This window comes from Rutilus rutilus (assembly GCF_951802725.1).
Source record: "Rutilus rutilus genome assembly, chromosome: 6".
NCBI classification, from domain to species: domain Eukaryota; kingdom Metazoa; phylum Chordata; class Actinopteri; order Cypriniformes; family Leuciscidae; genus Rutilus; species Rutilus rutilus.
In genome coordinates, this window is record NC_140214.1 from 22,664,181 (window position 1) to 22,692,104 (window position 27,924).

Consider the following 27,924-nt stretch of genomic DNA (forward strand, 5'->3'; position numbering starts at 1 on the left):
GATGGAGAATATGTATTCCTGTGACTCACACAAAAGATATTCAGCATTCCTGGCCATCAGCCTGAACGCTCACAATGGAGCACCTCTAAGTGCCAGGGCACCAAAAGATTGGCTTGTTTTAGTGTGTTTGATGTGCTTACGTCAGGAGGGGGGCTCACAGGTCAGATGTCCTTGGCCTTATAGGGTTAGTGCATCGAGGTTATAAATCCCATCTCTGCTATTGTGCTGAATCTCAGCATACTGTCCACCGGACCGGGACCCTGTGTGGTTTTTCGTGTGTACGTTCTTTATGACTGTGTGTTGTGCTATTGCTGTACTGCTTTTGTGTTATATTTATCACTACATATATTTCATGTGTACATTTTTCTCTGTATTTTAGGAGGAATCGCAAACACCTGGAGCCTCCATCTGCATCTGCTGCCGGTCATTAACCTAATAGGTAAATTTATGTTACGATGCAAGCACTGGACAATTGCATTGAAAATCACTTAAACTGCATTAGTTCTTATTTCTAGTTCACAAGTCCTTCGTTTTTTATAATTTAAGGTTAACTATGGGTGATGCTGAAATGTCAGTTTTTGGGCCTGCTGCCCCTTTCCTGCGGAAGTCTGACAGGGAGCGTCTAGAGGCGCAAACAAAACTATTCGACTTAAAGAAGGAATGCTTTGTGCCGGATTCAGTGGAGGAGTTTGTTAAAGCCACCATCACGAGTCGAGAGGGTGACAAAGTCACTGTGGAGACACAGGGAGGGAAGGTCAGTGCAAAAAGAACATGATTTCCATCTTTTATGAGGCTTTTGTGAATATTTGATCAGCCAATATGTGATTTTGATATTTTAGTATCATCCAAACTTATTACTGGGATGAACTTCTTTTACACACACATACATTCTAAAACATATAACATATGGTGGCATTTTTTAAGGAGGCTTCATTTCTCAAAGTCTCATAGGCTACATAATGAACAATGCATTGAACAGATGAACAGTATACTCAAATAATTTATGCTGAACATTGTAACATTTTTGACAAGCATTGTTGTTAGCTGAACCCTCTAAGGCAGGGGTATCCAAACTCAGTCCTGGTCAGTCAGATAGGCCTGATTATCTGGTTCAGGTGTGTTTAATTGGGGTTGGAGCTAAACTCTGCAGGACAGTGGCCCTCCAGGAGCAGGATTGGACACCCCTGCTCTAAGGGTTCATGTTTTAATTTGATAAAAAATTGTGTTTTAAAAATTATACACTTTTATTCAATTTAATTTGGCATTGATGTTTCCAGCACAATCTTACTGTCCTCCTACAGTTCCCTTGGGTTTTTCGGTTGGGGAACCCTGCTCTAAACTTTATCCTTTATTTGTACAGACTGTCACTGTCAAAGAGAGTGACATTATGCAACAGAATCCCCCCAAATTTGATAAAATTGAAGACATGGCAATGCTGACCTTTCTCCATGAGCCTGCCGTGCTGTTTAACCTCAAAGAGCGCTATGCAGCATGGATGATTTATGTGAGTATACAGGAGTCTCAGCTGCTTCTCTGAAACCAAACATTTATACTTTTTTAAGTATACATTTATTTATACATTTATACTTCTGTTCTACAGACCTACTCAGGGCTGTTCTGTGTCACTGTCAACCCTTACAAGTGGCTGCCAGTGTACAATCAGGAGGTGGTTACAGCCTATAGAGGGAAGAAGAGGGCTGAAGCTCCTCCCCACATCTATTCCATCTCTGATAACGCCTACCAGTACATGCTGTCAGGTACAAAACTAAAAATGATCAAATGTACAGATAATGAAATCAGCACCAACAAATAAAACAAAACAAAAATGGATATTTGTTATTCTGTCCTTGAACAGACCGAGAAAACCAGTCCATTCTTATCACGTAAGTGACAAAGCATACCACATGTAAAGTCACTATATTGCCACTTAACTTTTGTTACAGTACAGAGAAGTCTTCTGTATTTCTGCTAACTTAGCAACAGTAATCTTCTGGCAATGGATAGTTCACCCGAAAATGAAAATTCTGTCATTTACACATCTACATGTTGATGAAAGTCAAATGACTTCTTCCACAAAGATATCTTGTAGAACGTCCATGCAGCTCTTGTCCATACAATTCAAGTACTCTAAAACTATTAAATAAGTAATATATCTATATATATATATATAATATTGTTTATTTATGATCCTAGTGGAGAGTCCGGTGCTGGGAAAACTGTGAATACTAAAAGAGTAATTCAGTACTTTGCCAGCATTGCAGCAAGTGGAGGGAAGAAGGACTTGGCTGCTCAGAACAAGGTGCTACTTTAAGAAAGGGACAAATATAGATGTGCCGACAAAGCCTTTGATGTCTAATGTTTTAAATATGTTTTAACCTTCTTCTGGGTTTGTGATCTCCTTATCTAGGGAACCCTGGAGGATCAAATTATCCAGGCTAACCCTGCATTGGAGGCCTTTGGTAATGCTAAGACCATCAGAAATGACAACTCCTCAAGATTTGTAAGTGAACGTGTACTAAATAAAAATTGCAGAGCATATTCAGTTTTATGCAACATGGTGTAAGAAGGCTGTTCAACATATTTTTCTGTAGGGAAAATTTATTCGAATTCACTTTGATACAAGGGGGAAACTGGCATCTGCTGACATTGAAACATGTATGTCATTGCTTTCTTTTTGCAAACATTTCATTCATTTTATATTTCATTTCATTCTAGTGTAAGGTTACTTGATAATGATATACTAAAACTGCTTTTTTTTGTGTACAGACGACAATTTTGTCAAAACGATCCCTGTACAAATGAAAATGACAAATTATAGTGGACTACTTGTACATTATAAAACTATGTTCTTTCTATTTGTCTAGATCTCCTGGAGAAGTCTCGTGTGGTCTTTCAGTTAAAGGCTGAGAGAGACTATCACATCTTCTATCAAATCTTATCCAACAAAAAACCTGAGCTCCTTGGTGAGCAAATAAAGTAACTTCAGATACTCAATAAATAATACAAAACCTAGATAGACTTGAATATAATCTTGTGCTCTCTCTCTTCTATTTAAACTGTATAAACAGAGATGATGCTAGTGACAGCAAACCCATATGACTACGCATTCATCTCTCAGGGAGAGACCACAGTTGCTTCTATTGATGATGCTGAGGAGTTAATGGCTACCGATGTAAGTTTCTTGCCATTAAAGCTGGATAAAAACCATAATGATCTTTGGCCACATAACATTCATGTCTTAAGGCACTAACATACCCAAGCATTCTACTTTCGCAGAGTGCCTTTGATGTATTGGGCTTCACACAAGAAGAAAAGAACTCTGTGTACAAGCTGACTGGAGCCATTATGCACTTCGGCAACATGAAGTTCAAGCAAAAGCAGCGAGAGGAACAAGCAGAATCAGATGGAACTGAAGGTAAGGAATTGAAGCTGACATCAAAATGCAGCAAATTCAAATGTCATCACCTCTGTGAATTTCTTTATTTCAGTCATGCTTTATGTAATGAATCTTGATTTCCAGATGCTGACAAAGCAGCATATCTAATGGGTCTAAATTCTGCTGACCTCATTAAGGGTCTATGCCACCCAAGGGTCAAAGTTGGAAATGAGTGGGTCACCAAGGGACAAAGTGTCCAGCAAGTAAGTAGTCTTAATCCAAGCTGACAACAATGAGAGAACGAAAAGTAAAACAAACAAAACTTTTATGCGCTGGTTATTTCAGGTGAACTCTTCTATTGGTGCCTTATCAAAATCAGTGTATGAGAAAATGTTCCTCTGGATGGTGGTGAGAATCAACCAGTCTCTGGAGACAAAGCAGCCTCGCCAGTACTTCATTGGAGTGTTGGATATTGCTGGCTTTGAGATCTTTGATGTGAGTACTGAATGCTTAACACACAAGTTACACCTCAGCATTTCAAATTTCTATATTTTTTCATATAAAACTGTTACTGCAACTATTACAAATTCATGTACAGTTCAACACCTTTGAGCAACTCTGCATCAACTTTACCAATGAGAAACTGCAACAGTTCTTCAACCACCACATGTTTGTGTTGGAACAAGAGGAGTACAAGAAAGAAGGGATTGAATGGGAGTTCATTGACTTCGGCATGGACTTACAGGCCTGCATCGATCTCATTGAGAAAGTGAGTCACCAATAATTGCTACAACAAGTTTTAATTACAGCAAGAATATATGTATTTCTTTGACATTAGCATTTCTCCATATTCCTGATTCCTCCAGCCTATGGGCATCATGTCGATCCTTGAAGAGGAATGCATGTTTCCCAAAGCCAGTGATACAACCTTTAAAGCAAAGCTTTATGACAACCACCTTGGGAAATCAAATAACTTCCAGAAACCCAGGCTTATGAAGGGCAAGCCAGAGTCTCACTTTGCCCTGGTTCACTACGCTGGTACAGTGGATTACAACATCAACAACTGGCTGGTAAAGAATAAGGACCCCCTCAATGAAACCGTGGTTGGGTTGTACCAGAAATCCTCACTGAAGTTGTTGGCTTTATTGTTTGCCAACTATGCAAGTGCAGATTCAGGTGAGCTTGTAATGTATTTGAAAGAATTGACATTATAAATTTGATGAACCGTCTACTTTAAGTAATGTGAGGTCATACGACATATGAAAATGAAGCTATAAATCAATAGTGTCCACACTGTATCAATGAAATTGCATGGTATTTTAGCTCCATCATTAAACATTTATGAATAAATTACAAAAACTCAAACTTTTGAATTATATTTTGTCGAGCAGAAAGTGCAAGTGGTAAAAAAGAAAAGAAGAAGAAAGGGTCATCATTCCAGACAGTGTCTGCACTTCACAGGGTATGCCAATGCCTGTCAATACCAAAAAACTATTTGTTCTATCCTAGTCAAATTTGCTAACAAGTGATTCCTTACAGGAGAACCTTAACAAGCTAATGACAAACCTGAGATCAACACATCCTCACTTTGTACGGTGCATCATCCCCAATGAGACAAAGACACCTGGTGCGATGGAGAACCCCTTGGTCATGCACCAGCTACGCTGTAACGGTGTACTAGAAGGCATTAGGATCTGCAGGAAGGGCTTCCCCAACAGAATCCTCTATGGGGACTTTAAACAGAGGTACCATGAGTTCAGGGAAGGAAAAATATTACTAGAATTAACTACAACACCTGCTTGTTTTAATTTATTTTTATTTTTAGATATCGCATCTTAAACCCTGCATCTATCCCTGAGGGACAGTTCATAGACAGCAAGAAAGGAGCAGAGAAACTGTTGGGTTCTCTGGATATCGACCACCAGCAGTACAGGTTTGGGCACACTAAGGTAAGTCATGTATCACTACCTACTAGGAATATGTGAAATGCTGTAAAAGGAAAAGGTTGTGATAACTTAATGTCTGCTATTACATCAGGTATTTTTTAAGGCTGGTCTTCTTGGTCAACTGGAGGAGATGAGAGATGAGCGTCTATCAAAAATAATCACTGGGATTCAAGCAAAGTCTCGTGGTCTTCTCTCAAGGGCTGAGTACCAAAAGATGGTAGAACGCAGGTAATGCTTATCTCACAGATTATATTAAACTAGCGATGTGTTTATATATGCTGTTGAATTTGAAATGGTGTTTGTTATGCATTCTCTGCCAAAAAAAGGGATGCCCTGCTTGTGATTCAGTGGAATGTACGTGCATTCATGTGTGTCAAGAATTGGCCCTGGATGAAACTCTTCTTTAAAATTAAACCATTGCTGAGATCTGCTGAAGCAGAGAAGGAAATGGCCAATATGAAAGAGGAGTTCTTGAAGCTCAAGGAAGCTTATGCAAAGTCTGAGGCTCGTAAAAAAGAACTTGAGGAAAAAATGGTGACTCTTCTTCAAGAAAAGAATGACCTTCAACTTCAAGTTCAGGCGGTAAGTTTTATCAAATTTCATAAATAAAAGATTGGAATAAACAGTATGTAATTTTATGCATGAATCTTTGTAATATTTTCAATGCAAACAGGAACAAGATAATCTCTGTGATGCTGAAGAGAGGTGTGAAGGTCTGATCAAAAACAAGATTCAGATGGAGGCTAAAACCAAAGAGCTCACAGAGCGGCTTGAGGATGAGGAGGAGATGAACGCAGAGCTGACAGCTAAGAAGAGAAAGCTGGAGGATGAGTGCTCTGAGCTGAAGAAAGATATTGATGACCTGGAGCTGACTCTGGCGAAAGTGGAGAAAGAAAAGCATGCTACTGAGAACAAGGTTTCATACAAACTGTAATTAACTGTGAAAAGGAAATGTCCATCTCTAATAAAGTGTTTAATTAATATTAGCTTTATACACACAGGTGAAGAACCTGACAGAAGAAATGGCAGCTTTAGATGATATTATTGCCAAGCTGACAAAAGAGAAAAAAGCCCTGATGGAAGCTCATCAGCAGACACTGGATGACTTGCAAAGTGAGGAGGACAAAGTCAACACCCTCACTAAGGCAAAAGCAAAGCTGGAGCAGCAGGTGGATGATGTAAGTAAGCCAAGCTCCTTGTACGTGATGTGTAGATACTTTGTTGTTGTTGTTTTGTGAAGAAACAAGAATGTTTGTTGCAGCACATTAATCATTTAATTTGTTAAATCCGTTAGCTTGAAGGATCTCTAGAGCAAGAAAAGAAAATCCGAATGGATCTAGAAAGAGCTAAGAGGAAACTTGAAGGAGATTTGAAGTTAACCCAGGAAAGTTTAATGGACCTGGAGAATGACAAGCAGCAAATGGAAGAAAGACTGAAGAAGTAAGACAAACTACTTTATTATTAGTGTATTGTTGTTGTTTTGAATGTTTGAACATCATAATAAAATAAATTCCATAATTTCATTTTCAGAAAAGACTTTGAAATCAGTCAGCTCAACAGTAAAATTGATGATGAACAAAATATAATTATCCACCTACAAAAGAAACTCAAGGAGCTGCAGGTACTTTATAATACATTACTTAATGATCGGTTCTGTTGATCATTGTAATGTGCATTTTGAAGGGAAAAACTCTACTTCTCTTTATACTAGGCTCGAGTTGAGGAGCTGGAGGAAGAGCTTGAGGCAGAAAGAGCTGCCAGAGCCAAGGTTGAGAAACAGAGAGCAGATTTAGCCAGAGAGCTGGAAGAGATCAGTGAGAGACTGGAGGAGGCTGGAGGAGCTACATCTGCTCAGATTGAGATGAATAAGAAACGAGAGGCAGAGTTTCAGAAACTTCGCAGAGACCTTGAAGAGGCCACTCTGCAGCACGAGGCCACTGCCGCCACACTGAGAAAGAAACAGGCTGACAGTGTGGCTGAACTTGGAGAGCAGATAGACAATTTGCAGAGAGTCAAGCAAAAACTGGAAAAGGAGAAAAGTGAACTCAGGCTGGAACTGGATGATGTGGCCTCCAGCATGGAGCATATTGTCAAGTCCAAGGTGAATTGGCTGATTTTTTTTCTTTTATATATTCAAAATTTGACCTTAGAATAAAAATCTTTAATGATCTGTTTGTTTGTTTTGTTTTTACTTCTGGAGAATGTATATACTAATACAATATTTACTCAAAATAGACTAATATGGAGAAAATGAACCGAACTCTGGAAGATCAACTGAATGAATTCCGTAACAGGTATGAAGACACTCAAAGGGCCCTAAATGACTTTACAACTCAGAAGGCAAAGCTTCAGGCAGAAAATGGTAAATCAGCAGTCTTGTCTTGACTATAAAATGGTGATAATTTTATAAGACAACAACAGTTTATTTGCCTGTTTCTTTCAAAACAGATGAATTTTCTAGACAGTTAGAAGAAAAGGAATCATTAATCTCTCAGCTGACAAGGGGTAAGAACTCCTTTAGTCAACAAATGGAGGACCTGAAAAGGCAGTTAGATGAAGAAATGAAGGTAACATACACTTGTCCACTTCCCCTATATTTCCACTACCGCTTGTACTTCAAGTAATTTATAATCTTCTATAACAAAGTGATCAAACAAATCTTTTTCTAGGCGAAGAATGCTCTCGCCCATGCTGTACAGTCCTCCCGTCATGACACAGATATGCTCAGAGAGCAGTATGAGGAAGAGCAGGAAGCCAAAGCAGAGCTACAGCGAAGCATGTCTAAAGCTAATTCTGAGGTGGCTCAGTGGAGAACCAAGTATGAAACTGATGCCATTCAGAGGACTGAAGAGCTGGAAGAAGCCAAGTAAGATATGAAACCTTTATAACTCTAAGTACATAAATGTATGATATTGGGAAACATTCAAAAGGACCCAGCAATGACTGCTTGTGTTTCTTGTATTGATCTCTAAAACATTTAGATTTGACATCACATTTTCTCTGTTCTGCCAGGTTTTTGTGAGTTCCACTTTTCAAAACCCTGCTGAAAAATCCAGCTTGAAAAAAAATACCTTTGCTGGTAACCAGCAATGCTGGATTTTTCAGCAGGGAAGACTGTTCTTTTAATTACTAATTACTTTTTAATTACTTTTAATTCCATGCAGGAAGAAACTGGCACAGCGTTTGCAGGAGGCCGAGGAGGCCGTGGAGGCAGTTAATGCTAAATGCTCTTCCCTTGAAAAGACTAAACACAGACTCCAGAATGAAATCGAAGATTTGATGGTGGATGTGGAGAGATCCAACACTGCTGCTGCAGCTTTAGACAAGAAACAAAGAAACTTTGATAAGGTAGTATTTAAACGAGAGACTAAAACATTTAGACAACATTTATAATTGTATGAATTCACCTTTATACTGTATATAGAGAGAGAAAAAGAGATTTCAGAAACTCAAAACTCAGTCAAAAGTTTGGACACACCTATACTCATTCTTTATTATTCCTATTTTCCACTTTTTAGATTAATGGTAAAATCATCAGAATTCTGAAATAAAACGAATGGAAGTATGGAACTTGCATGGCCAAAAAATGTTAAGCAAATAAAACATTTTAGATTGCAAAATTTCTCTTGGAAATCCACCCTTTGGCACCGTATCCATTCCAATTTATTAGTTTAAAAAAATGTATTCAATTAATTTTATTACATTTTTATTAGATCAACATTCATTATCAAAAATCGAATTAATAAATGTTTTTCCTTTCAGGTCTTATCTGAATGGAAACAGAAGTATGAGGAGTCTCAGTGTGAACTGGAGAGCTCTCAGAAGGAGGCAAGATCTTTGAGCACAGAACTGTTCAAGCTGAAGAACTCCTATGAGGAATCTTTGGATCACCTGGAGACCCTGAAGAGAGAGAACAAGATCCTGCAAGGTTCTTGCTATACAACATTCTGCTACTTTGTACATGTTTGCATAAAATTACATGTATTTGTTTTTGTATTTAAGTCTCTATGGATAATCCAAATTATAATGTGATTTTCCCTTTAGAGGAGATCTCTGATCTGTCCGAACAGCTTGGCGAGAGCGGGAAGACAATCCATGAGTTGGAGAAGGTCCGTAAGCAGCTGGAACAAGAAAAAGCAGAGATACAAGCTGCGCTGGAAGAGGCTGAGGTAGGAGCTTGGCCACAAAAAAACTAATTGAAAGAAGTGCAATGATGACATGAGTAAGCTTATTCTGTTTTTACAGGGTTCTCTGGAGCATGAGGAGGGTAAAATTCTGAGGGCCCAGCTAGAATTTAACCAAATAAAAGCTGACATTGAGCGCAAGCTGACTGAGAAAGATGAGGAAATGGAGCAGTCAAAGAGAAACCAACAGAGGACCATAGACACCTTACAAAGTGCTTTGGAGTCTGAAACTCGTAGCAGGAATGAGGCTCTCAGGATAAAGAAGAAGATGGAAGGAGATTTAAATGAAATGGAGATCCAGCTGAGCCAGGCTAACAGACAGGCAGCTGAGGCTCAAAAACAACTCAAGTCTGTCCAGGCCCATCTGAAGGTAAAAAGTGTTACCATTTCATAATTCACTTTCTTTATCTACAAAAGTAACCTTGGCTTTCCTTAATGGAAAATCTTGTAGGACTCCCAGCTTCAGCTTGATGACTCTCTTCGAGCCAATGATGATCTGAAGGAGAACAGTGCACTTGTAGAGAGGCGCAATACCTTGCTTCAGGCCGAACTGGAGGAGCTTAGGGCTGTTCTGGAACAAACAGAGCGTGGACGCAAACTTTCTGAGCAAGAGCTACTTGATGTCACTGAGAGAGTACAGCTTTTGCATTCTCAGGTAAACCATGAAGAGTCTTTTTGTATTTTTGTTGAAAGGTTCCATTTCAAACGATCACTGTATCAGAAACTTTTTCATACAGAACACCAGCCTCATAAACCAGAAGAAGAAGCTGGAGGCTGACGCATCCCAGCTTCAGAGTGAGGTGGAAGAGGCAGTGCAAGAATGCAGGAATGCTGAAGAAAAAGCCAAGAAGGCCATCACTGATGCTGCCATGATGGCTGAGGAACTGAAGAAGGAGCAGGATACAAGTTCTCACCTGGAGCGTATGAAGAAGAACATGGAGCAGACCATTAAAGACCTGCAGCACCGTCTGGATGAAGCAGAACAAATTGCTATGAAGGGAGGCAAGAAACAAGTTCAGAAACTGGAGGCTAGGGTGAGTAATTACAGTCATCTGCTATTCTTGTGGCTCTTGTTCATTTAAGAAGACATGAATAAAGCAATGTCTAATGTAAGTCTACTGCATCACTCCTAGGTAAGAGAGCTGGAATGTGAAGTTGAAGCTGAACAGAAGAGAAGCAGTGAATCTGTGAAGGGAATCCGTAAATATGAACGCCGCATCAAAGAGCTTACATATCAGGTGGGATTAAAATATTTAGATTTCATGGGCAAGTGAATAGGTTTGATAATGATTAAAATAAATCATCTACACAGAATTAATCTTTAATTATGAATCTAGACTGAAGAGGACCGTAAAAACATAGCCCGTCTTCAGGATTTGGTTGACAAGCTGCAACTAAAAGTCAAAGCTTACAAAAGAGCTGCAGAGGAAGCTGTAAGTGCTCTTGAAATTCAGAGACAGAACTAGTCGCTGTGGATGGTGTTGTGTAAAGTATACTGATGTCTTAAGTGTTTTGTTTGCCTCCTGTAATAGGAAGAACAGGCAAACAATCACCTCGGCAAATTCCGTAAACTGCAGCATGAACTAGATGAAGCAGTCGAAAGGGCTGATATTGCTGAATCTCAAGTGAACAAACTACGTGCCAAAAGTCGTGATGTGGGGCCAAAGGTACAGTGGACACAATTAAATAATCATTAATTGAAATGTTAAAGAGCTCATGAAATTGCATAACTTCAGTTTGGATCCCACTCTTTTAATAGCCAACATGTCAGTCAGGCAGTCAGATTTGCTACTTGCTAGCCAGGTGTTTATAATTGGGAGTGACTATCTCATTCTAGAGAGCATCTGATTGGACAGAAATCTTTAAAGGACAGGTTAAGTCATCAATGTTTTTGGCTGTTAATATTTTACAACATCTTTCCTTAATAACTAATGAAGTCTTTTTTCCCTCATCAACATTATTCTCTCACAGAAAGGATTTGATGAAGAGTGAAGTCCTGGAAATCTTCTGAAATCATCTTTATTTGCTTGCCTTTCTCTCTGTACACTATTGTACACTGTTCACCATTTCCTCACTTACATGAAATAAAGTCACTCTGCATCTAATTTGTTCTCTTATATGTTTATGGAGACTACTATTGTGCTGTTTTTATTTGGCCCAAGTTATATCACATTGTACAATGACTCTAAAATTAAATTCTCAGAAGAGCATTTAGTTTACTTAAATATAAATTAAGTACCATCTACATCTATTTATCATATTATTAATTTGACATTTTACAATAAAGCAAATAAACATTTGTATCCCCTGAGAATGTTTATCAAAGATACACAGTAATCCCTCAGTGTATATAACAGCTTCTCTTTTGTAGTTTTTAGCTTTGCCTCAAACATACAGTTTGTTTGTCTAATGCTGAACATGTCCTGTGGCAAGTGAAACTAACTTGGGAGTATAAATAATAAATCACAACTGAGTTTAAATGTGCTTTTCAAACTGCCTGAACAATGATTTTAAATGAATTTAAGGTAACCAATGAGCGTCATTGACTGAGCAGAACTTCAGGAATCAGGTTTTAAGGATCAGTTATGGAAGTGCTGATGTCTAAAATGGAAAAGGATATAACAAAGCCTTTGCTTCTTGAAATAGATAAAAGGGATAAAGGCTCATGCTCAATGAGCTACTCTGAAGTACTTAACATGTCAATTATCTCAGACAACAGCACTGATACTTCAATGTGCAGATCATCTTTGTACTTAGATGCATTTCATGTACAGATATTACAAAAATGTACACAGGAAAAATCCTGTAGGAACTTCCAAGGGAGATAATGATGTACAACAAGAACACAACATCTATAATGCTACAAATATATTATGAAAATTATACTTCTTTACAGTTCTAGTCGCAGTTCATTAACAAATCCAGTCATTTTTAAATAATTAGTCATTAATTTTGTCCAGTGGGTCCTTTAAATGCTGTCTAGATGTGATTCACCTAGAGGTTTCTCACAGGTATTAATGAGTAGGTGAGACACACACCATCGAGAGAGGTGAGAGAGCAGCAAAACAAATCTTTGGCTCTATCACGGTTGTATTAGGCACACGTGCACTCATAAATCTTTAGGGATGTGTAAATGTAAAATACGCAACATTTTAAAAGCACAAATTGCATATGTATTTGTAAATTTTGATAACATGGCCAATTAAGTAACATTACGCATTAAAACACGTAAAATTCATAACAAGTGTAATTAAACAGCCAGCTAATAGGTAGGCATACACATTTACAGTGAGGAAAATAAGTATTTGAACACCCTGCTATTTTGCAAGTTCTCCCACTTAGAAATCATGGAGGGGTCTGAAATTGTCATCGTAGGTGCATGTCCACTGTGAGAGACATAATCTAAAAAAAGAAATCATAATGTATGATTTTTTAACTATTTATTTGTATGATACAGCTGCAAATAAGTATTTGAACACCTGAGAAAATCAATGTTAATATTTGGTACAGTAGCCTTTGTTTGCAATTACAGAGGTCAAACATTTCCAGTAGTTTTTCACCAGGTTTGCACACACTGCAGGAGGGATTTTGGCCCACTCCTCCACACAGATCTTCTCTAGATCAGTCAGGTTTCTGGGCTGTCGCTGAGAAACACGGAGTTTGAGCTCCCTCCAAAGATCCTCTATTGGGTTTAGGTCTGGAGACTGGCTAGGCCACGCCAGAACCTTGATATGCTTCTTACAGAGCCACTCCTTGGTTATCCTGGCTGTGTGCTTCGGGTCATTGTCATGTTGGAAGACCCAGCCTCGACCCATCTTCAATGCTCTAACTGAGGGAAGGAGGTTGTTCCCCAAAATCTCGCAATACATGGCCCCGGTCATCCTCTCCTTAATACAGTGCAGTCGCCCTGTCCCATGTGCAGAAAAACACCCCCAAAGCATGATGCTACCACCCCCATGCTTCACAGTAGGGATGGTGTTCTTGGGATGGTACTCATCATTCTTCTTCCTCCAAACACGTTTAGTGGAATTATGACCAAAAAGTTCTATTTTGGTCTCATCTGACCACATGACTTTCTCCCATGACTCCTCTGGATCATCCAAATGGTCATTGGCAAACTTAAGACGGGCCTTGACATGTGCTGGTTTAAGCAGGGGAACCTTCTTGCATGATTTCAAACCATGGCGTCTTAGTGTATTACCAATAGTAACCTTGGAAACGGTGGTCCCAGCTCTTTTCAGGTCATTGACCAGCTCCTCCCATGTAGTTCTGGGCTGATTTCTCACCTTTCTTAGGATCATTGAGACCCCACGAGGTGAGATCTTGCATGGAGCCCCAGTCCGAGGGAGATTGACAGTCATGTTTAGCTTCTTCCATTTTCTAATGATTGCTCCAACAGTGGACCTTTTTTCACCGAGCTGCTTGGCAATTTCCCCGTAGCCCTTTCCAGCCTTGTGGAGGTGTACAATTTTGGCTCTAGTGTCTTTGGACAGCTCTTTGGTCTTGGCCATGTTAGTAGTTGGATTCTTGCTGATTGTATGGGGTGGACAGGTGTCTTTATGCAGCTAACGACCTCAAACAGGTGCATCTAATTTAGGATAATAAATGGAGTGGAGGTGGACATTTTAAAGGCAGACTAACAGGTCTTTGAGGGTCAGAATTCTAGCTGATAGACAGGTGTTCAAATACTTATTTGCAGCTGTATCATACAAATAAATAGTTTAAAAAATTTTTTTGATTCTGTCTCTCACAGTGGACATGCACCTACGATGACAATTTCAGACCCCTCCATGATTTCCAAGTGGGAGAACTTGCAAAATAGCAGGGTGTTCAAATACTTATTTTCCTCACTGTATAAATGGCAGTGATCTAATTTTATGACCAGTGGGAACAAAATGCATGTTACCTGTGTGTCGGAGTGATGTTCATTATGTTAAGTGCTTATCTGACTAAAAAGGTCAACGTTATCTTTACTGAGACTTTAGCAATGGCTTGGCATTTCTCACATCCTTTTGCACTTTGACGCCAGTCATTGTTTAAAAGATTTGGCTGGGTGTCAGAATAGAACAGTATTATCACTTGTCATGGGCACTTAACTCCTTGTTTATCTGTTGACCCTTCCCGTGTGGTAATTGTCAAGGGTACTCACCTTTCAGTTATGTCTGCCAGTTGTATGTATTGAATCCTAAAAAATCTTATTCAAACAATCTTAAAATGGACAAACATCTATAGAAACACAACAAACCAGGAATTATGTTTGTTATTATTTTGTATTATTTTGAATTGTGAGTTTATTGTCAAGTAAAAAAATAAATAAAAATAAACTTTTTGTACTTACCTTTAATGTTTCTGTCTGCATATATTTGTACTATAAGAAGAATATGTCTACCCATGAGGCCAATGGATTAGTGTCCTTTTCATCACTCACAGTTGCAACACATTCCAAGGACACTGACACCAACATGTGAACCCTCAAAAAAAGATTTAATATGAGCACTGGACTCTATACAATTACAAGAATTTCAGAATACCATAAAATATTCATGGGTCTCTGTGTATACCTGTCACTTGGTTTTATTTATGAGGAAAACCACCTATAATGGCCAGTTGACAGACTATAGTTGATCCCAGGAAGAGACATAAAGTAAGGTCCGGCTCACAGTATGATGTGGTTTCACTCCTCAATCAGTGAGATCCACTCAGCAGGAATTTCACAGGGTTATCTTTGTCCTCAAAGAAACAATGGGTTGTCAACAACATGTCTTGTGGGGGGAGACACTTGCTGGCTGGTAGATGATAATGAAGGATGGTACGGCAATAACCAACATTGTTCCCCACCCAGGATATAACTCCAGTTCTCTCTTCTTTACATTTTTATTGTATTATCATTATCTAATTTTACTGAATCTGAGGTATGATCCCTCATATGAGTGCTGTTCGACACTTGCCGCCTGGTAAATCCCGCAGACTAAGATGCTTAATATAGACGCAGACTCAGAGGGCATCTGATATTGTTGTTTGCGTCCCTGCCAAGTCTGGGCTATGATGACAAAAAACACAATGTTGCATATTAACCCCCCATAAGCTCTCTGGGTAATTGAGAGCCCATATGGCATGCAGTTCAAATAAATTTCTTTACAGAAATCTGATACCTTCTCTTGAGTATTCTAAACAATGCTGGATGACAAATATAGAATTCCATCTAAAGTTTGTTAAGACAGAATTCAAATCCCTTTGTTGCCTGTTAAACCCTCATGGGGCGCTAAAGTGCCGTGAATGTAGTGATGGCTTACCACAAGAACACGAAAATAGAATTTCCCATAAATATCTTGCTCCTTTGCCTTAAGTTTTGGAGTAATATTCATATCAGATGCATATTCTTCAATGTACACTGTACACTGTCTGGTTTTAATCATTCACATTTAATTTAAGTGAAAACCACTTAACTCGCTAGACTAAATTAGCACTCAGCTATCAGCGAGAGCCTAATATGGAGCACTAACCAATCTTAACAAAGATAAGCCTTAACTCAACTAGCAGGTTCTTGCTTCTCCCTAATACCCATAAGTACCCTTGTTGAACCCTAGTGATCAGGCGCAATAGCATTCCTGCCTTGTAGGATGCCTTCCCCAAATTTGGGAGGGTGAGTTCCTTTATAAAGAGTTCTCATGGTTGGTGTCCAGACAAGTCAGACGTTTTATCTGAGGGTAAGATTTGAGCCAAAACTGCATAGTGAAGTTACATTTAATATTAGAGAATTCAAATTTCTACTACAACTTCATTCACGATAAATCCATTTTACTTCTCATTATGTTGCGTTGTTCTGATTACATCTTTTAAGTATTGGATTGTTTAGTGACGTGACAAAGACTAAAAAGTATTAATTCACATCTGAGTCTTAAGGAGTAACAATAAAATTATATATTTACATTTACAGGTTCTTCTTCAGCTGCTGCACCTTGTGCACATCAGGTAAGAGTCATGCTTATTTTCAAATGTCAAAGCTGGTTTTATATGATTGTGTATTATTTAGAAATCTGTATGGGAATGTTGATCATAGCATGTCTGATATTGCCAATTCTTAAAACTTCACATTAACATGGACTTAACCATGCCATCTCCAGACAAGGCAATCATGGGGGACGCTCATATGGCACAGTTTGGAGCAGCGGCTTCTTACCTGCGAAAGTCAGATCGAGAGCGTCTGGAAGCACAAACTCGTCCCTTTGATATGAAAAAGGAGTGTTTTGTGCCTGATCCAGATGAAGAGTATGTGAAAGCTTCAATTATCAGCCGTGAAGGTGACAAAGTCACTGTACAGACTGAGAAAAACAAGGTAGGCTCAACTAATAAGGAGCATTTTGAGAAGATGCTTTTTCAAAGGCGGGACAGTTTCAATGACAGAGCTATTTCAATGGTACATTTTCAATGTGGTCGCTGATACATATGATAATTGTTAATTAGAAACCACTGAGAATTAGTGAGGTCTTCATTATTTAAATGTTAGCTTCAATATGATTTGCCTTTGGAACAGTGCTATAATACAATCTGGACAAAACAGCAAATTTGATGCCACTTTACACAAGAGAATTACTCTAATGCTTAAATTCTTTCTGCTTCTAACAGACTGTCACTGTAAAGGAAGCTGACATTCATCCCCAGAACCCACCAAAGTTTGATAAAATTGAAGACATGGCAATGTTCACCTTTCTCCATGAGCCTGCAGTGCTGTTTAACCTCAAAGAGCGCTATGCAGCATGGATGATCTATGTAAGGCCAGACCAGTTCAATATCACTCGAGAATACAACCTAATTAGCTTCAATTACTGAACTTTATTTGTCCTTTCCCACAGACCTACTCAGGGCTGTTCTGTGTCACTGTCAACCCTTACAAGTGGCTGCCAGTGTACAATCAGGAGGTGGTTGTAGCCTATAGAGGGAAGAAGAGGAGTGAAGCTCCTCCCCACATCTTTTCCATCTCTGATAATGCCTACCAGTACATGCTAACAGGTATGGACAAAATCTGTTCTGCTCTGAAGATCTGAGAGTACTCGTATTCTAGCTGAAAGCATTATCAAAATTGGGCAAAATGTTTCATAAACAAACATGCAAAGTGTGAGGAACCTTTTTTGTATTTTGCACAAATCTCTGGATGAGCCTTATCTTCTTAAAGATCGATAATATAGAAGCCGTAACTGAAGAATTCTTCTCCGTTTCAGACAGGGAAAACCAGTCAATTCTGATCACGTAAGTATTATTTTTCTTTTAATATAATTCCTTAGTTAATTCAGTACTTCGTGCCACTTTTAATAATCAGATTGTTGTTCTCTGTAGTGGAGAATCTGGTGCAGGAAAGACTGTAAACACAAAGAGAGTCATTCAATATTTTGCAAGTATTGCAGCTGGGGGCTCAGCAAAGAAAGATGGGTCAGAAAAGAAGGTAAATGTCATTTTCATATGTGTCATCTGTTTCTGCATTAACTAGAAAAAAAGACATTTAACTCAATTACACCATGCCAAAGCATTTACCTTTTCATTAAAGGGAACCCTGGAGGACCAAATCATCCAGGCTAACCCTGCTTTGGAAGCTTTTGGCAATGCAAAGACCATCAGAAATGACAACTCCTCAAGATTTGTAAGCTTCAGCATTGAACATTTATGTAAAACTTTTAGTGAAGCTAAAGTAATAGCATTCATGTCACAACTATCACAAATATAGTGTGAGAACACCCTCTGCTGGATAAATCTAACTGATATAAATAGAACATAAGGTTAACAGATGGCAGCATAAATATGATAGTGTATTTAGTATTTATATAATTATGGTACAAAACACTGAAATCAGAAAAAAAGGCCTTAATCAGAAGTTATGTTATGTTAGAAGTTGTAAGAGGTTAATGCAGTAAAATTAATCTGAATCAAGTACCTCTTAACACAGGCATTAGGTATTTATAAGCCATACTGATTGATTTTCAGTAGTTTATACAATTATTATTGCATTCATTGTGCTTAACTTCTTAACATGATCATTGTTTTTTATTTGAATTCTATAGGGAAAATTTATCCGAATTCATTTTGGTGCCAGTGGAAAGTTGGCCTCTGCTGACATTGAGACATGTAAGAATTAAATTCATTTTGATATCTGGACTCTATCTGTGGATTCATAAAACACTGAATGTCAAAGACTAAACATTTATTTTTTTGTTAATATATCAGATCTTCTGGAGAAGTCAAGGGTGTCTTTTCAGCTTAAGGCTGAAAGGGACTATCACATTTTCTATCAAATCCTCTCTCAGCGGAAACCTGAGCTGCTGGGTAAGATGCAGTATATATTCTGTAATCAAAGGCCTTTTACAGTAGTGCCGGATCGTCACAAACTGACAGTTCTTTTTTTCTCCTGAAATAGAGATGCTGCTCATCACCAATAACCCCTATGACTACACTTACATCTCCCAAGGCGAAACAACCGTAGCCTCAATTAATGATGGAGACGAACTACTTGCTACTGATGTAAGAATGAAATGTATTATATTTTAGTTTTTCTGTCACTGTAAAGTTCTCAAATGACATCTATAATTATGTAAACTTTAGGAAGCATTTGATGTACTAGGCTTCACTCAGGAGGAGAAAAATGGCATCTATAAACTGACTGGAGCCATTATGCACTATGGCAATATGAAGTTCAAACAAAAGCAGAGGGAGGAGCAAGCAGAAGCTGATGGAACTGAAGGTGTGTAGAGTATAATTCCTGAAGCAGAAAACTAAATGCAACACTCTCTTATCTCTTATGCATAGCAGTGTTTTCCTTGAAAATAGAGAAATCTTATTTATTTTACAGATGCAGACAAAGTTGCATATCTGATGGGTCTAAACTCTGCTGACTTAATCAAGGGTCTATGCCATCCAAGAGTGAAAGTAGGAAATGAGTGGGTCACCAAAGGGCAAAATGTCCAGCAGGTGAGTTGGCGTGGCATTAATTAAATGGTGTCCATTTAGACAAGTAATGGCAAACTAAATGCTTCTTTGTGCTTAGGTGTACTATGCAATTGGTGCACTGGCCAAGGCAGTGTATGAAAAGATGTTCCTTTGGATGGTTGTAAGAATCAATCAGTCTCTGGACACCAGACAACCTCGCCAGTACTTCATTGGAGTGCTGGACATTGCTGGTTTTGAGATCTTTGATGTAAGTCTTTGTGGAAAGATCCTCATGTTGTCATGTTTAAAATGCATATTACTATGCAACTTACAAAAACTTAAAATTTCATTCATTCTGATTTAAAACAACAGTTCAACACCTTTGAGCAACTCTGTATCAACTTTACCAATGAGAAACTGCAACAGTTTTTCAACCACCACATGTTTGTGCTGGAACAAGAGGAGTACAAGAAAGAAGGGATCGAATGGCAGTTCATTGACTTTGGCATGGACTTACAGGCCTGCATCGATCTCATTGAGAAAGTAAGTAGGGCTGACGATAAAGCTTTCATACATGAATAGTGCTTTAACTATTTAACAAAGCAATTTTCTACAGTCAGTAACTCAATCCTATCAACTTCTTTATTCAGCCTATGGGCATCATGTCAATACTTGAAGAGGAATGCATGTTTCCCAAAGCCAGTGATGCAACATTTAAAGCAAAGCTTTATGACAACCACCTTGGGAAATCAAATAACTTCCAGAAACCAAGAGTAATAAAAGGAAAGCCGGAGTCTCATTTTTCTCTAGTTCACTATGCTGGTACAGTTGACTATAATATTAACAACTGGCTGGTGAAGAACAAAGACCCACTGAATGAGACTGTTGTTGGTCTCTTTCAAAAGTCTACACTCAAGCTCCTGTCAATGCTATTTGCTAATTATGCTGGGTCAGACTCTGGTATGTATGAGAAAAATGCACAATTAGAATCTCAAATTCACTTATGAGTGGTTTGAGTACTTCCAGTTATAAGTAATTATTGTGCCTTGTTTTGACCAGACGGTGGTAAGGGTGGTAAAGGAGGCGGAAGTAAGAAGAAGGGCTCCTCCTTCCAAACTGTGTCTGCGCTTCACAGGGTAATTGAGTTTCAGTCTCAAATGATCATACATAATGAAAATAAAATAAAAAAGAATATATAATGTGTACTAATGATATCAAGCTTGTCTCCAGTGAACATAATTATGTCAATATTCTTTAAAAGCAATTCTTTGAATAGCTCTGAATAGCTTTACATTCTGTGCATTTATCCCTACAGGAAAACTTGAATAAGTTAATGACAAACCTGAGATCAACACATCCTCATTTTGTACGGTGCATCATTCCTAATGAGACAAAGACTCCTGGTGCGATGGAGAACCCTTTGGTCATGCACCAGCTACGTTGTAATGGTGTACTAGAGGGCATTAGGATTTGCAGGAAGGGCTTCCCCAACAGAATCCTCTATGGGGATTTTAAACAGAGGTAATTATTATTGGTTCTTTGATACTTAAACTCTAAATTTAAAGCAACACTTTCCATTATTACAGACATTCTGTACTTATTTACAGGTACCGAATCCTAAATCCTGCAGCCATACCTGAAGGTCAGTTCATAGATAGCAGGAAAGGAGCTGAGAAACTGTTGGGATCACTGGATATTGATCACAATCAATATAAATTTGGACACACAAAGGTGAAAACTTAGATTAAACTGAAGAATAATTTTATATCCATTATTTAATATGGGAGCAAATATGAAAGTGGTCATGTTGTTCTGTGAGTAAAGTGCATGTTTCTAAAATGAATACTGCCTAGGTGTTCTTTAAGGCTGGTTTACTGGGTCAGCTGGAAGAAATGAGAGATGACAGACTCTCTCTAATTATTTCTGGAATTCAAGCTAGATCCAGAGGACTCCTGGCAAGGATTGAGTTCCAAAAGATAGTTGAAAGAAGGCAAGAATTACATATATTACAATTTGTACACTGTACTATGTTTAAATACAATATTTTGTGATATTTGCTGACATAAAAAATGTAATATCCTCACAGGGATGCCCTACTGGTTATCCAGTGGAATGTCCGTGCCTTCATGGGGGTGAAGAATTGGCCCTGGATGAAGCTCTTCTTCAAAATCAAACCTCTACTCAAATCAGCAGAAGCAGAAAAAGAGATGGCAAATATGAAAGATGAATTTGCCAAGCTCAAAGAGGCTTATGCTAAATCTGAAGCACGAAGGAAAGAACTAGAAGAAAAAATGGTTTCTCTTCTCCAAGAGAAGAATGACCTACAGCTTCAAGTCCAAGCGGTCAGTTAATAATTTTGTGCCTATAAAACGTGAAAAGAAAATGTGTTTTCCACAGTACAGAAATCACTGTCATTTTTTAACCTTTTAACAACAGGAGCAAGACAATCTATGTGACGCAGAAGAGCGATGCGATCAGCTCATCAAAAACAAGATCCAGCTTGAGGCAAAAGCCAAAGAGCTCACAGAGCGGCTTGAGGATGAGGAGGAGATGAATGCAGAGATGACAGCTAAGAAGAGAAAGCTGGAGGATGAGTGCTCTGAGTTGAAGAAAGATATTGATGACCTGGAGCTGACTCTGGCTAAAGTGGAGAAAGAAAAGCATGCTACTGAGAACAAGGTCTGGGATGTCTTTCTACACAAAACACACACACACACTGTATAAACACTTAGAACTAAACGATCCATGGTCTTTCACAGGTGAAGAACCTGACAGAGGAAATGGCAGCTTTGGACGACATCATCGCAAAGCTAACCAAGGAGAAAAAGGCTTTGCAGGAAGCTCATCAGCAGACACTGGATGACCTGCAGAGTGAGGAGGACAAAGTCAACACCCTCACTAAGGCAAAAGCAAAGCTGGAGCAGCAGGTGGATGATGTGAGTGTTACAATTTACATCTACCTTTAGGATTCTTGATGCAAGCAAATGCTATGCAGCCAATATTGACATACTAAATAAACCAAACATGTTTAATTATTTAAACAAGTTGGAAGGATCTCTTGAGCAAGAAAAGAAGATCCGTATGGATCTAGAAAGAGCTAAGAGGAAACTAGAAGGAGACTTGAAGTTAACCCAGGAAAATTTAATGGACCTGGAGAATGACAAGCAGCAAATGGAAGAACGACTGAAGAAGTAAGGCAATTTCTCCCATTCTTTCATAGTCCAATTTGTTTGTTCAAGACAAAGGACTGTAAATATCTCTCTTGTAAATATAGGAAAGACTTTGAGATTAGTCAGCTCAATGGAAAAATCGAGGATGAACAAACTATTTGCATTCAGCTACAGAAAAAACTGAAGGAACTTCAGGTATCAAAAAAATAAATAAATAGAGCATATTGCCACCGAATTTTTTAAAAAATGAGACAATGACAACCATGACATATTTTCTATTCTAGGCGCGTATTGAGGAGCTGGAGGAAGAGCTTGAGGCCGAAAGAGCTGCCAGAGCCAAGGTTGAGAAACAGAGAGCAGATTTAGCCAGAGAGCTAGAAGAGATCAGTGAGAGACTGGAGGAGGCTGGAGGAGCTACATCTGCTCAGATTGAGATGAATAAGAAACGAGAGGCAGAGTTTCAGAAACTTCGCAGAGACCTTGAAGAGGCCACTCTGCAGCACGAGGCCACGGCCGCCACACTGAGAAAGAAACAGGCTGACAGTGTGGCTGATCTTGGAGAGCAAATAGACAATTTGCAGAGAGTCAAGCAAAAACTGGAAAAGGAGAAAAGTGAACTCAGGCTGGAGCTGGATGATGTGGTCTCAAACATGGAACATGTTGTTAAGACAAAGGTATTATTCATTTAAAAAAAAAATTATATTTGTTATCTTTGATGGGAAGTAATTTTCTATCCAAATTATGTACGTTGTACAGGCAAATCTTGAAAAGACCTGCAGGTCTTTGGAAGATCAAATGAATGAATACAGAACAAAATTTGAGGAGGGCCAGCGTTGTATCAATGACTTCACAATGCAAAAATCTAAGCTACAATCTGAAAATGGTAAGGCTGCCAATAACTGTCTTTTTGAATTCTTATGACTGACAGAACACCGACAATAATAAAATACTTGATGACACATGTACATGTAGGTGAACTTTCAAGACAGCTGGAGGAGAAAGACTCTCTTGTCACCCAGCTAACCAGAAGCAAGATGTCTTACACTCAGCAAATTGAAGATCTTAAAAGGCAATTCGAGGAGGAAACTAAGGTGTGAACTGAGTATGAACATTGTCTGATTAATATTTCAAAAATGAATTGCATTAATTTTGTTGATCTGCTAAATAACAATGTGTCCTCCAGGCAAAGAATGCCCTCGCCCATGCTGTACAGTCCTCACGTCATGACACAGATCTGCTCAGAGAGCAGTATGAGGAGGAGCAGGAAGCCAAAGCAGAGCTACAGCGAAGCATGTCTAAAGCTAATTCTGAGGTGGCTCAGTGGAGAACCAAGTATGAAACTGATGCCATTCAGAGGACTGAGGAGCTGGAAGAAGCCAAGTAAGATATGTTTCTATTTCGAATTTCATAGAAATTTTGACTTTTCCATGTAACTTCTCTACTGACAGATAAGCTTTTTGTTTGTGTTATGTTTCTTTTAAAATGTAAGACGAACAAAAAGTTTTTCTGTTAGTTGGCCAAGCTTCACCAAACAGAGGGTAAAATATAATCAAATGTCTATCCACTAGAATGTGCACTCACACAATTACATTCCTCAATATTGTTCCGTTTCCTAAAACAGGAAGAAACTGGCTCAACGTTTGCAGGAGGCTGAAGAAGCTGTTGAAGCAGTAAATGCGAAATGTTCTTCTCTTGAAAAGACCAAACACAGACTCCAGAATGAGATTGAAGATCTTATGGTGGACCTGGAGAGGTCTAATGCAGCTGCAGCAGCATTGGACAAGAAGCAAAGAAACTTTGATAAGGTAACCAAACTTGATTTGGGATTAAGCTCAAAAATTCTTTCTAAATCCCTGTAATCCTACTTAAATGAGAAACGATGCTTTTAGGTCCTGGCTGAGTGGAAGCAGAAGTACGAAGAGTCACAGGTTGAGCTAGAGAGCTCTCAGAAGGAAGCCAGATGTCTGAGTACTGAGCTTTTTAAGCTGAAGAACTCCTATGAAGAATCTTTGGATCACCTGGAGACCATGAAGAGAGAAAATAAAAATCTCCAAGGTAAAAAAAACAAAATTTACCAAAATAACTTTTTATTGGCAAAGAATCTTAATAGATAAATGGAGATACTGGATATACTGGAGATACTTTTGTATAAAAGTAGTACAATAGGACTTTATGGTGTATTTGGAGTGGGGTGGTGGAAGAAGAATTTATAGTATTGTAGAGACATTTATATGTTTTGTTTTTTCATCTAGAGGAAATTTCTGATCTCACTGAGCAACTTGGTGAAGGAGGAAAGAGTATTCATGAGCTGGAGAAAATGAGAAAACAGCTGGAGCAAGAAAAAAGTGAGATTCAGTCTGCTCTGGAAGAGGCAGAGGTAAGTTTTCAGATGAAGCTCGATTTCTTGACTTTGAAAAAAAAAAAAAAAACAACAGCTGATTAAATTGTATTATTACTATTGTTTAAAATTAATCGTATTTTTAAAGTACTGCAAACCAAGTTATAGATCACAAAATGTTATGTTTAAAAGGCCTCACTGGAGCATGAGGAGGGTAAGATTCTGCGAGCTCAGCTAGAATTTGGCCAAATTAAGGCTGATATTGAGCGCAAACTAGCTGAGAAGGATGAAGAGATGGAGCAGAGCAAACGGAATTTGCAGAGGACCATTGACACTCTGCAAAGCTCCTTGGAGTCAGAAACACGAAGCAGGAATGAGGCCCTCAGAATAAAAAAGAAGATGGAAGGAGATCTGAATGAGATGGAGATCCAGCTTAGTCAGGCAAACCGACAAGCAGCAGAGGCTCAAAAACAACTCAAGAGTGTCCAAGCACATCTGAAAGTAAGATGCACTCAGAATCAATACTGTGAATCAGTTAGGCAAAGAATGAAAGCTTTTGAAAGGGTAGAGCTGTTGAAGGGTTTGTCTTAATTAGTTTGCACTCATCTTTCAGGATGCTCAGCTTCAGCTGGATGACTCTCTGAGAACAAATGATGATCTCAAGGAGAACATTGCGATTTTAGAGAGACGCAACAACCTTCTGCAAGCTGAACTGGAGGAGCTGAGAGCCGCTCTTGAGCAAAATGAGAGAGGCCGTAAGCTTGCTGAGCAAGAACTGCTGGATACCAGTGAAAGAGTGCAGCTACTGCACTCCCAGGTAAAGCGAATGGATGCTTATTCTTAAGGTTGGGAATGGAAAATCAATTCCAATTCTGGAATCAGATACTTGTTATAAAATTAAAATTGATCGATCCGCTTATTGATTCCTGTGTGCGCATTGTAATCTGGTTTTAAAACATTAGAGAGCAAAAAGATGTGAAAGAGAACTCAATTCGGCATTTGCACGCTGTTTTCTGTGCTGGGCACATCCAGACTATCTTTTGTTCATGGTATTGAGGTGCAACAGAATGTTACAAAAGAACAAAAAGTCACAGAATAAATAGGATTGATATCTAAATGTTCTAAATGGTTTAATTTTTTTTCCCCATATTGGAAACGAAACTGGGAATCAATAAGCAGAACCGATATTGGAATCTGAATCGCTAAAATTCAAGTGATACTCAACCTGACTTAATCTTCATTTTGAACAGATCCATTCTTATTCAGTTTCTAATTTAATGCAAATACCTAATTTGTCCAGAATACAAGCCTATTGAATCAGAAGAAGAAGCTGGAGGCTGACACATCCCAGCTTCAGAGTGAGGTGGAAGAGGCAGTGCAAGAATGCAGGAATGCTGAAGAAAAAGCCAAGAAGGCCATCACTGATGCTGCCATGATGGCTGAAGAACTGAAGAAGGAGCAGGATACAAGTTCTCACCTGGAGCGTATGAAGAAGAACATGGAGCAGACCATTAAAGATCTGCAGCACCGTCTGGATGAAGCAGAACAAATTGCTATGAAAGGAGGCAAGAAACAAATCCAGAAACTAGAAGCTCGGGTGAGTGACCTACCTTAAATCCCAACAATGTTTTCTGACTGTTGAAAGTGGTATGCTGTAAAAACATTCATACTATGCCAACAGGTGAGGGAGCTGGAGAATGAAGTAGAATCAGAACAGAAGAAGAGCAGCGAGGCAGTGAAAGGAATTCGCAAATATGAGAGACGTATTAAAGAACTGACCTACCAGGTACTACAACAACAAAAAACATCAAATTTTATTACTGAATACACCAATAGAAAATGTTACGACAACACTTTCAAACATCAAATAATATCTTTTTGTTATTATTTGTCTTAAAAGACTGAGGAGGACCGCAAGAATATGGCTCGTCTGCAAGATCTAGTTGACAAGCTTCAGCTAAAGGTCAAAGCTTACAAGAGGGCTGCAGAGGAAGCTGTAAGTATTGGACTAAATATCACACTTTTGATGATAAATCATACTATTCAGTTAAGGCTCTAATCTCAGAACTGCTAATCCTGCTTCATAGGAGGAACAAGCAAACACAAACCTTAGCAAGTTCCGGAAAATCCAGCATGAACTTGATGAAGCAGAAGAAAGAGCTGACATTGCAGAGTCACAAGTCAATAAACTGCGTGCCAAAAGTCGCGATGTTGGTTCTAAGGTCAGTGCTTAAGAAGACTGATATTTCTTTGTGATCCATTCTGATTCAAACCAATTAAGTAACATGTAGTTTTAATTTACCCAGTTTCCAAGTATAGGCCTACTGTAGAAACAAAAGGTTATATATGGATATATGGTCTAAATATATAGTCACATTGATATATAATTAATTTATAGAGACATACTTATGCAATTTAATCATTTACCACAACTGATAATCTCTTCCTCTTATCTTTTTCATACAGAAGGGACATGATGAAGAGTAAACCTCAAATGGACCTTCTGCATGTCTCCCATATGTTGAATTAGTTATCCACTCAGTCCAGCTCTTTTTCAGTCACACAGTAGAATAAAGTTGAATTGCATTATATCTGTGTTGTGATTGAGTTGTGCATTGAAATTATATATTTTAAAGTGCCCCTATTATGCTATTTTAAAGTTTCCTAATGTTGTTTTGGAGTCTCCTACAACAGGTTTTCATGCATCAAAGGTAAAACAAAAAACAGTTTAATTTTCTCATAATATACATTTGCACATCGCCACATTTTCAGTGATTCTCAAACGACTCGTCAGATGAATCAATCTCTCTAAATCCCTCCTTTCCGCGAGCTGCTCTGCTCTGATTGGCCAGACGGCTCAGTCTGTTGTGATTGGTCTACTGTGTGAAGCGCATGTGTCAAAAACAAAACCGCCCATTGCCATAACAACGTCAGCTCTGCTTGTCCTGAGGCTTCCTACACCGCAAACTAAACACAGTAGGCTTGTTTGAGATGA

General features: G+C 38.6%; 1 protein-coding gene across 3 annotated transcripts; it reads left to right on the forward strand.

The window, feature by feature from the left end:
- LOC311292043 (myosin-7-like) lies at positions 1-27,497 on the forward strand. Of its 3 annotated transcripts, none has more exons than XM_084411476.1 (39): positions 1-278; positions 380-439; positions 547-754; positions 1,361-1,504; positions 1,601-1,757; positions 1,856-1,883; positions 2,194-2,299; positions 2,408-2,500; positions 2,592-2,655; positions 2,865-2,963; positions 3,069-3,172; positions 3,277-3,415; positions 3,521-3,639; positions 3,722-3,871; positions 3,975-4,145; positions 4,243-4,552; positions 4,768-4,838; positions 4,916-5,121; positions 5,202-5,325; positions 5,414-5,550; positions 5,649-5,904; positions 5,996-6,238; positions 6,324-6,500; positions 6,617-6,762; positions 6,853-6,943; positions 7,034-7,423; positions 7,558-7,684; positions 7,771-7,889; positions 7,992-8,188; positions 8,487-8,670; positions 9,085-9,250; positions 9,367-9,491; positions 9,568-9,876; positions 9,958-10,161; positions 10,244-10,540; positions 10,640-10,744; positions 10,844-10,939; positions 11,039-11,173; positions 11,478-12,342. In XM_084411476.1, the coding sequence occupies exons 3-39, from the start codon at positions 554-556 to the stop codon at positions 11,496-11,498; spliced, it is 5,811 nt and encodes a 1,936-aa protein (XP_084267602.1). In that variant the 5' UTR covers positions 1-278; positions 380-439; positions 547-553; the 3' UTR covers positions 11,499-12,342. The 3 variants fall into 3 exon arrangements, with proteins under 3 accessions (XP_084267602.1, XP_084267601.1, XP_084267603.1); XM_084411475.1 differs by lacking the exons at positions 1-278; positions 380-439; positions 547-754; ... (34 more) ...; positions 11,039-11,173; positions 11,478-12,342 and adding exons at positions 16,092-16,213; positions 16,444-16,478; positions 16,631-16,842; ... (34 more) ...; positions 27,017-27,151; positions 27,396-27,497; XM_084411477.1 differs by lacking the exons at positions 1-278; positions 380-439; positions 547-754; ... (34 more) ...; positions 11,039-11,173; positions 11,478-12,342 and adding exons at positions 19,002-19,016; positions 19,117-19,236; positions 19,345-19,463; ... (24 more) ...; positions 27,017-27,151; positions 27,396-27,497.
- The last annotated feature ends 427 nt before the right edge of the window (positions 27,498-27,924 follow it).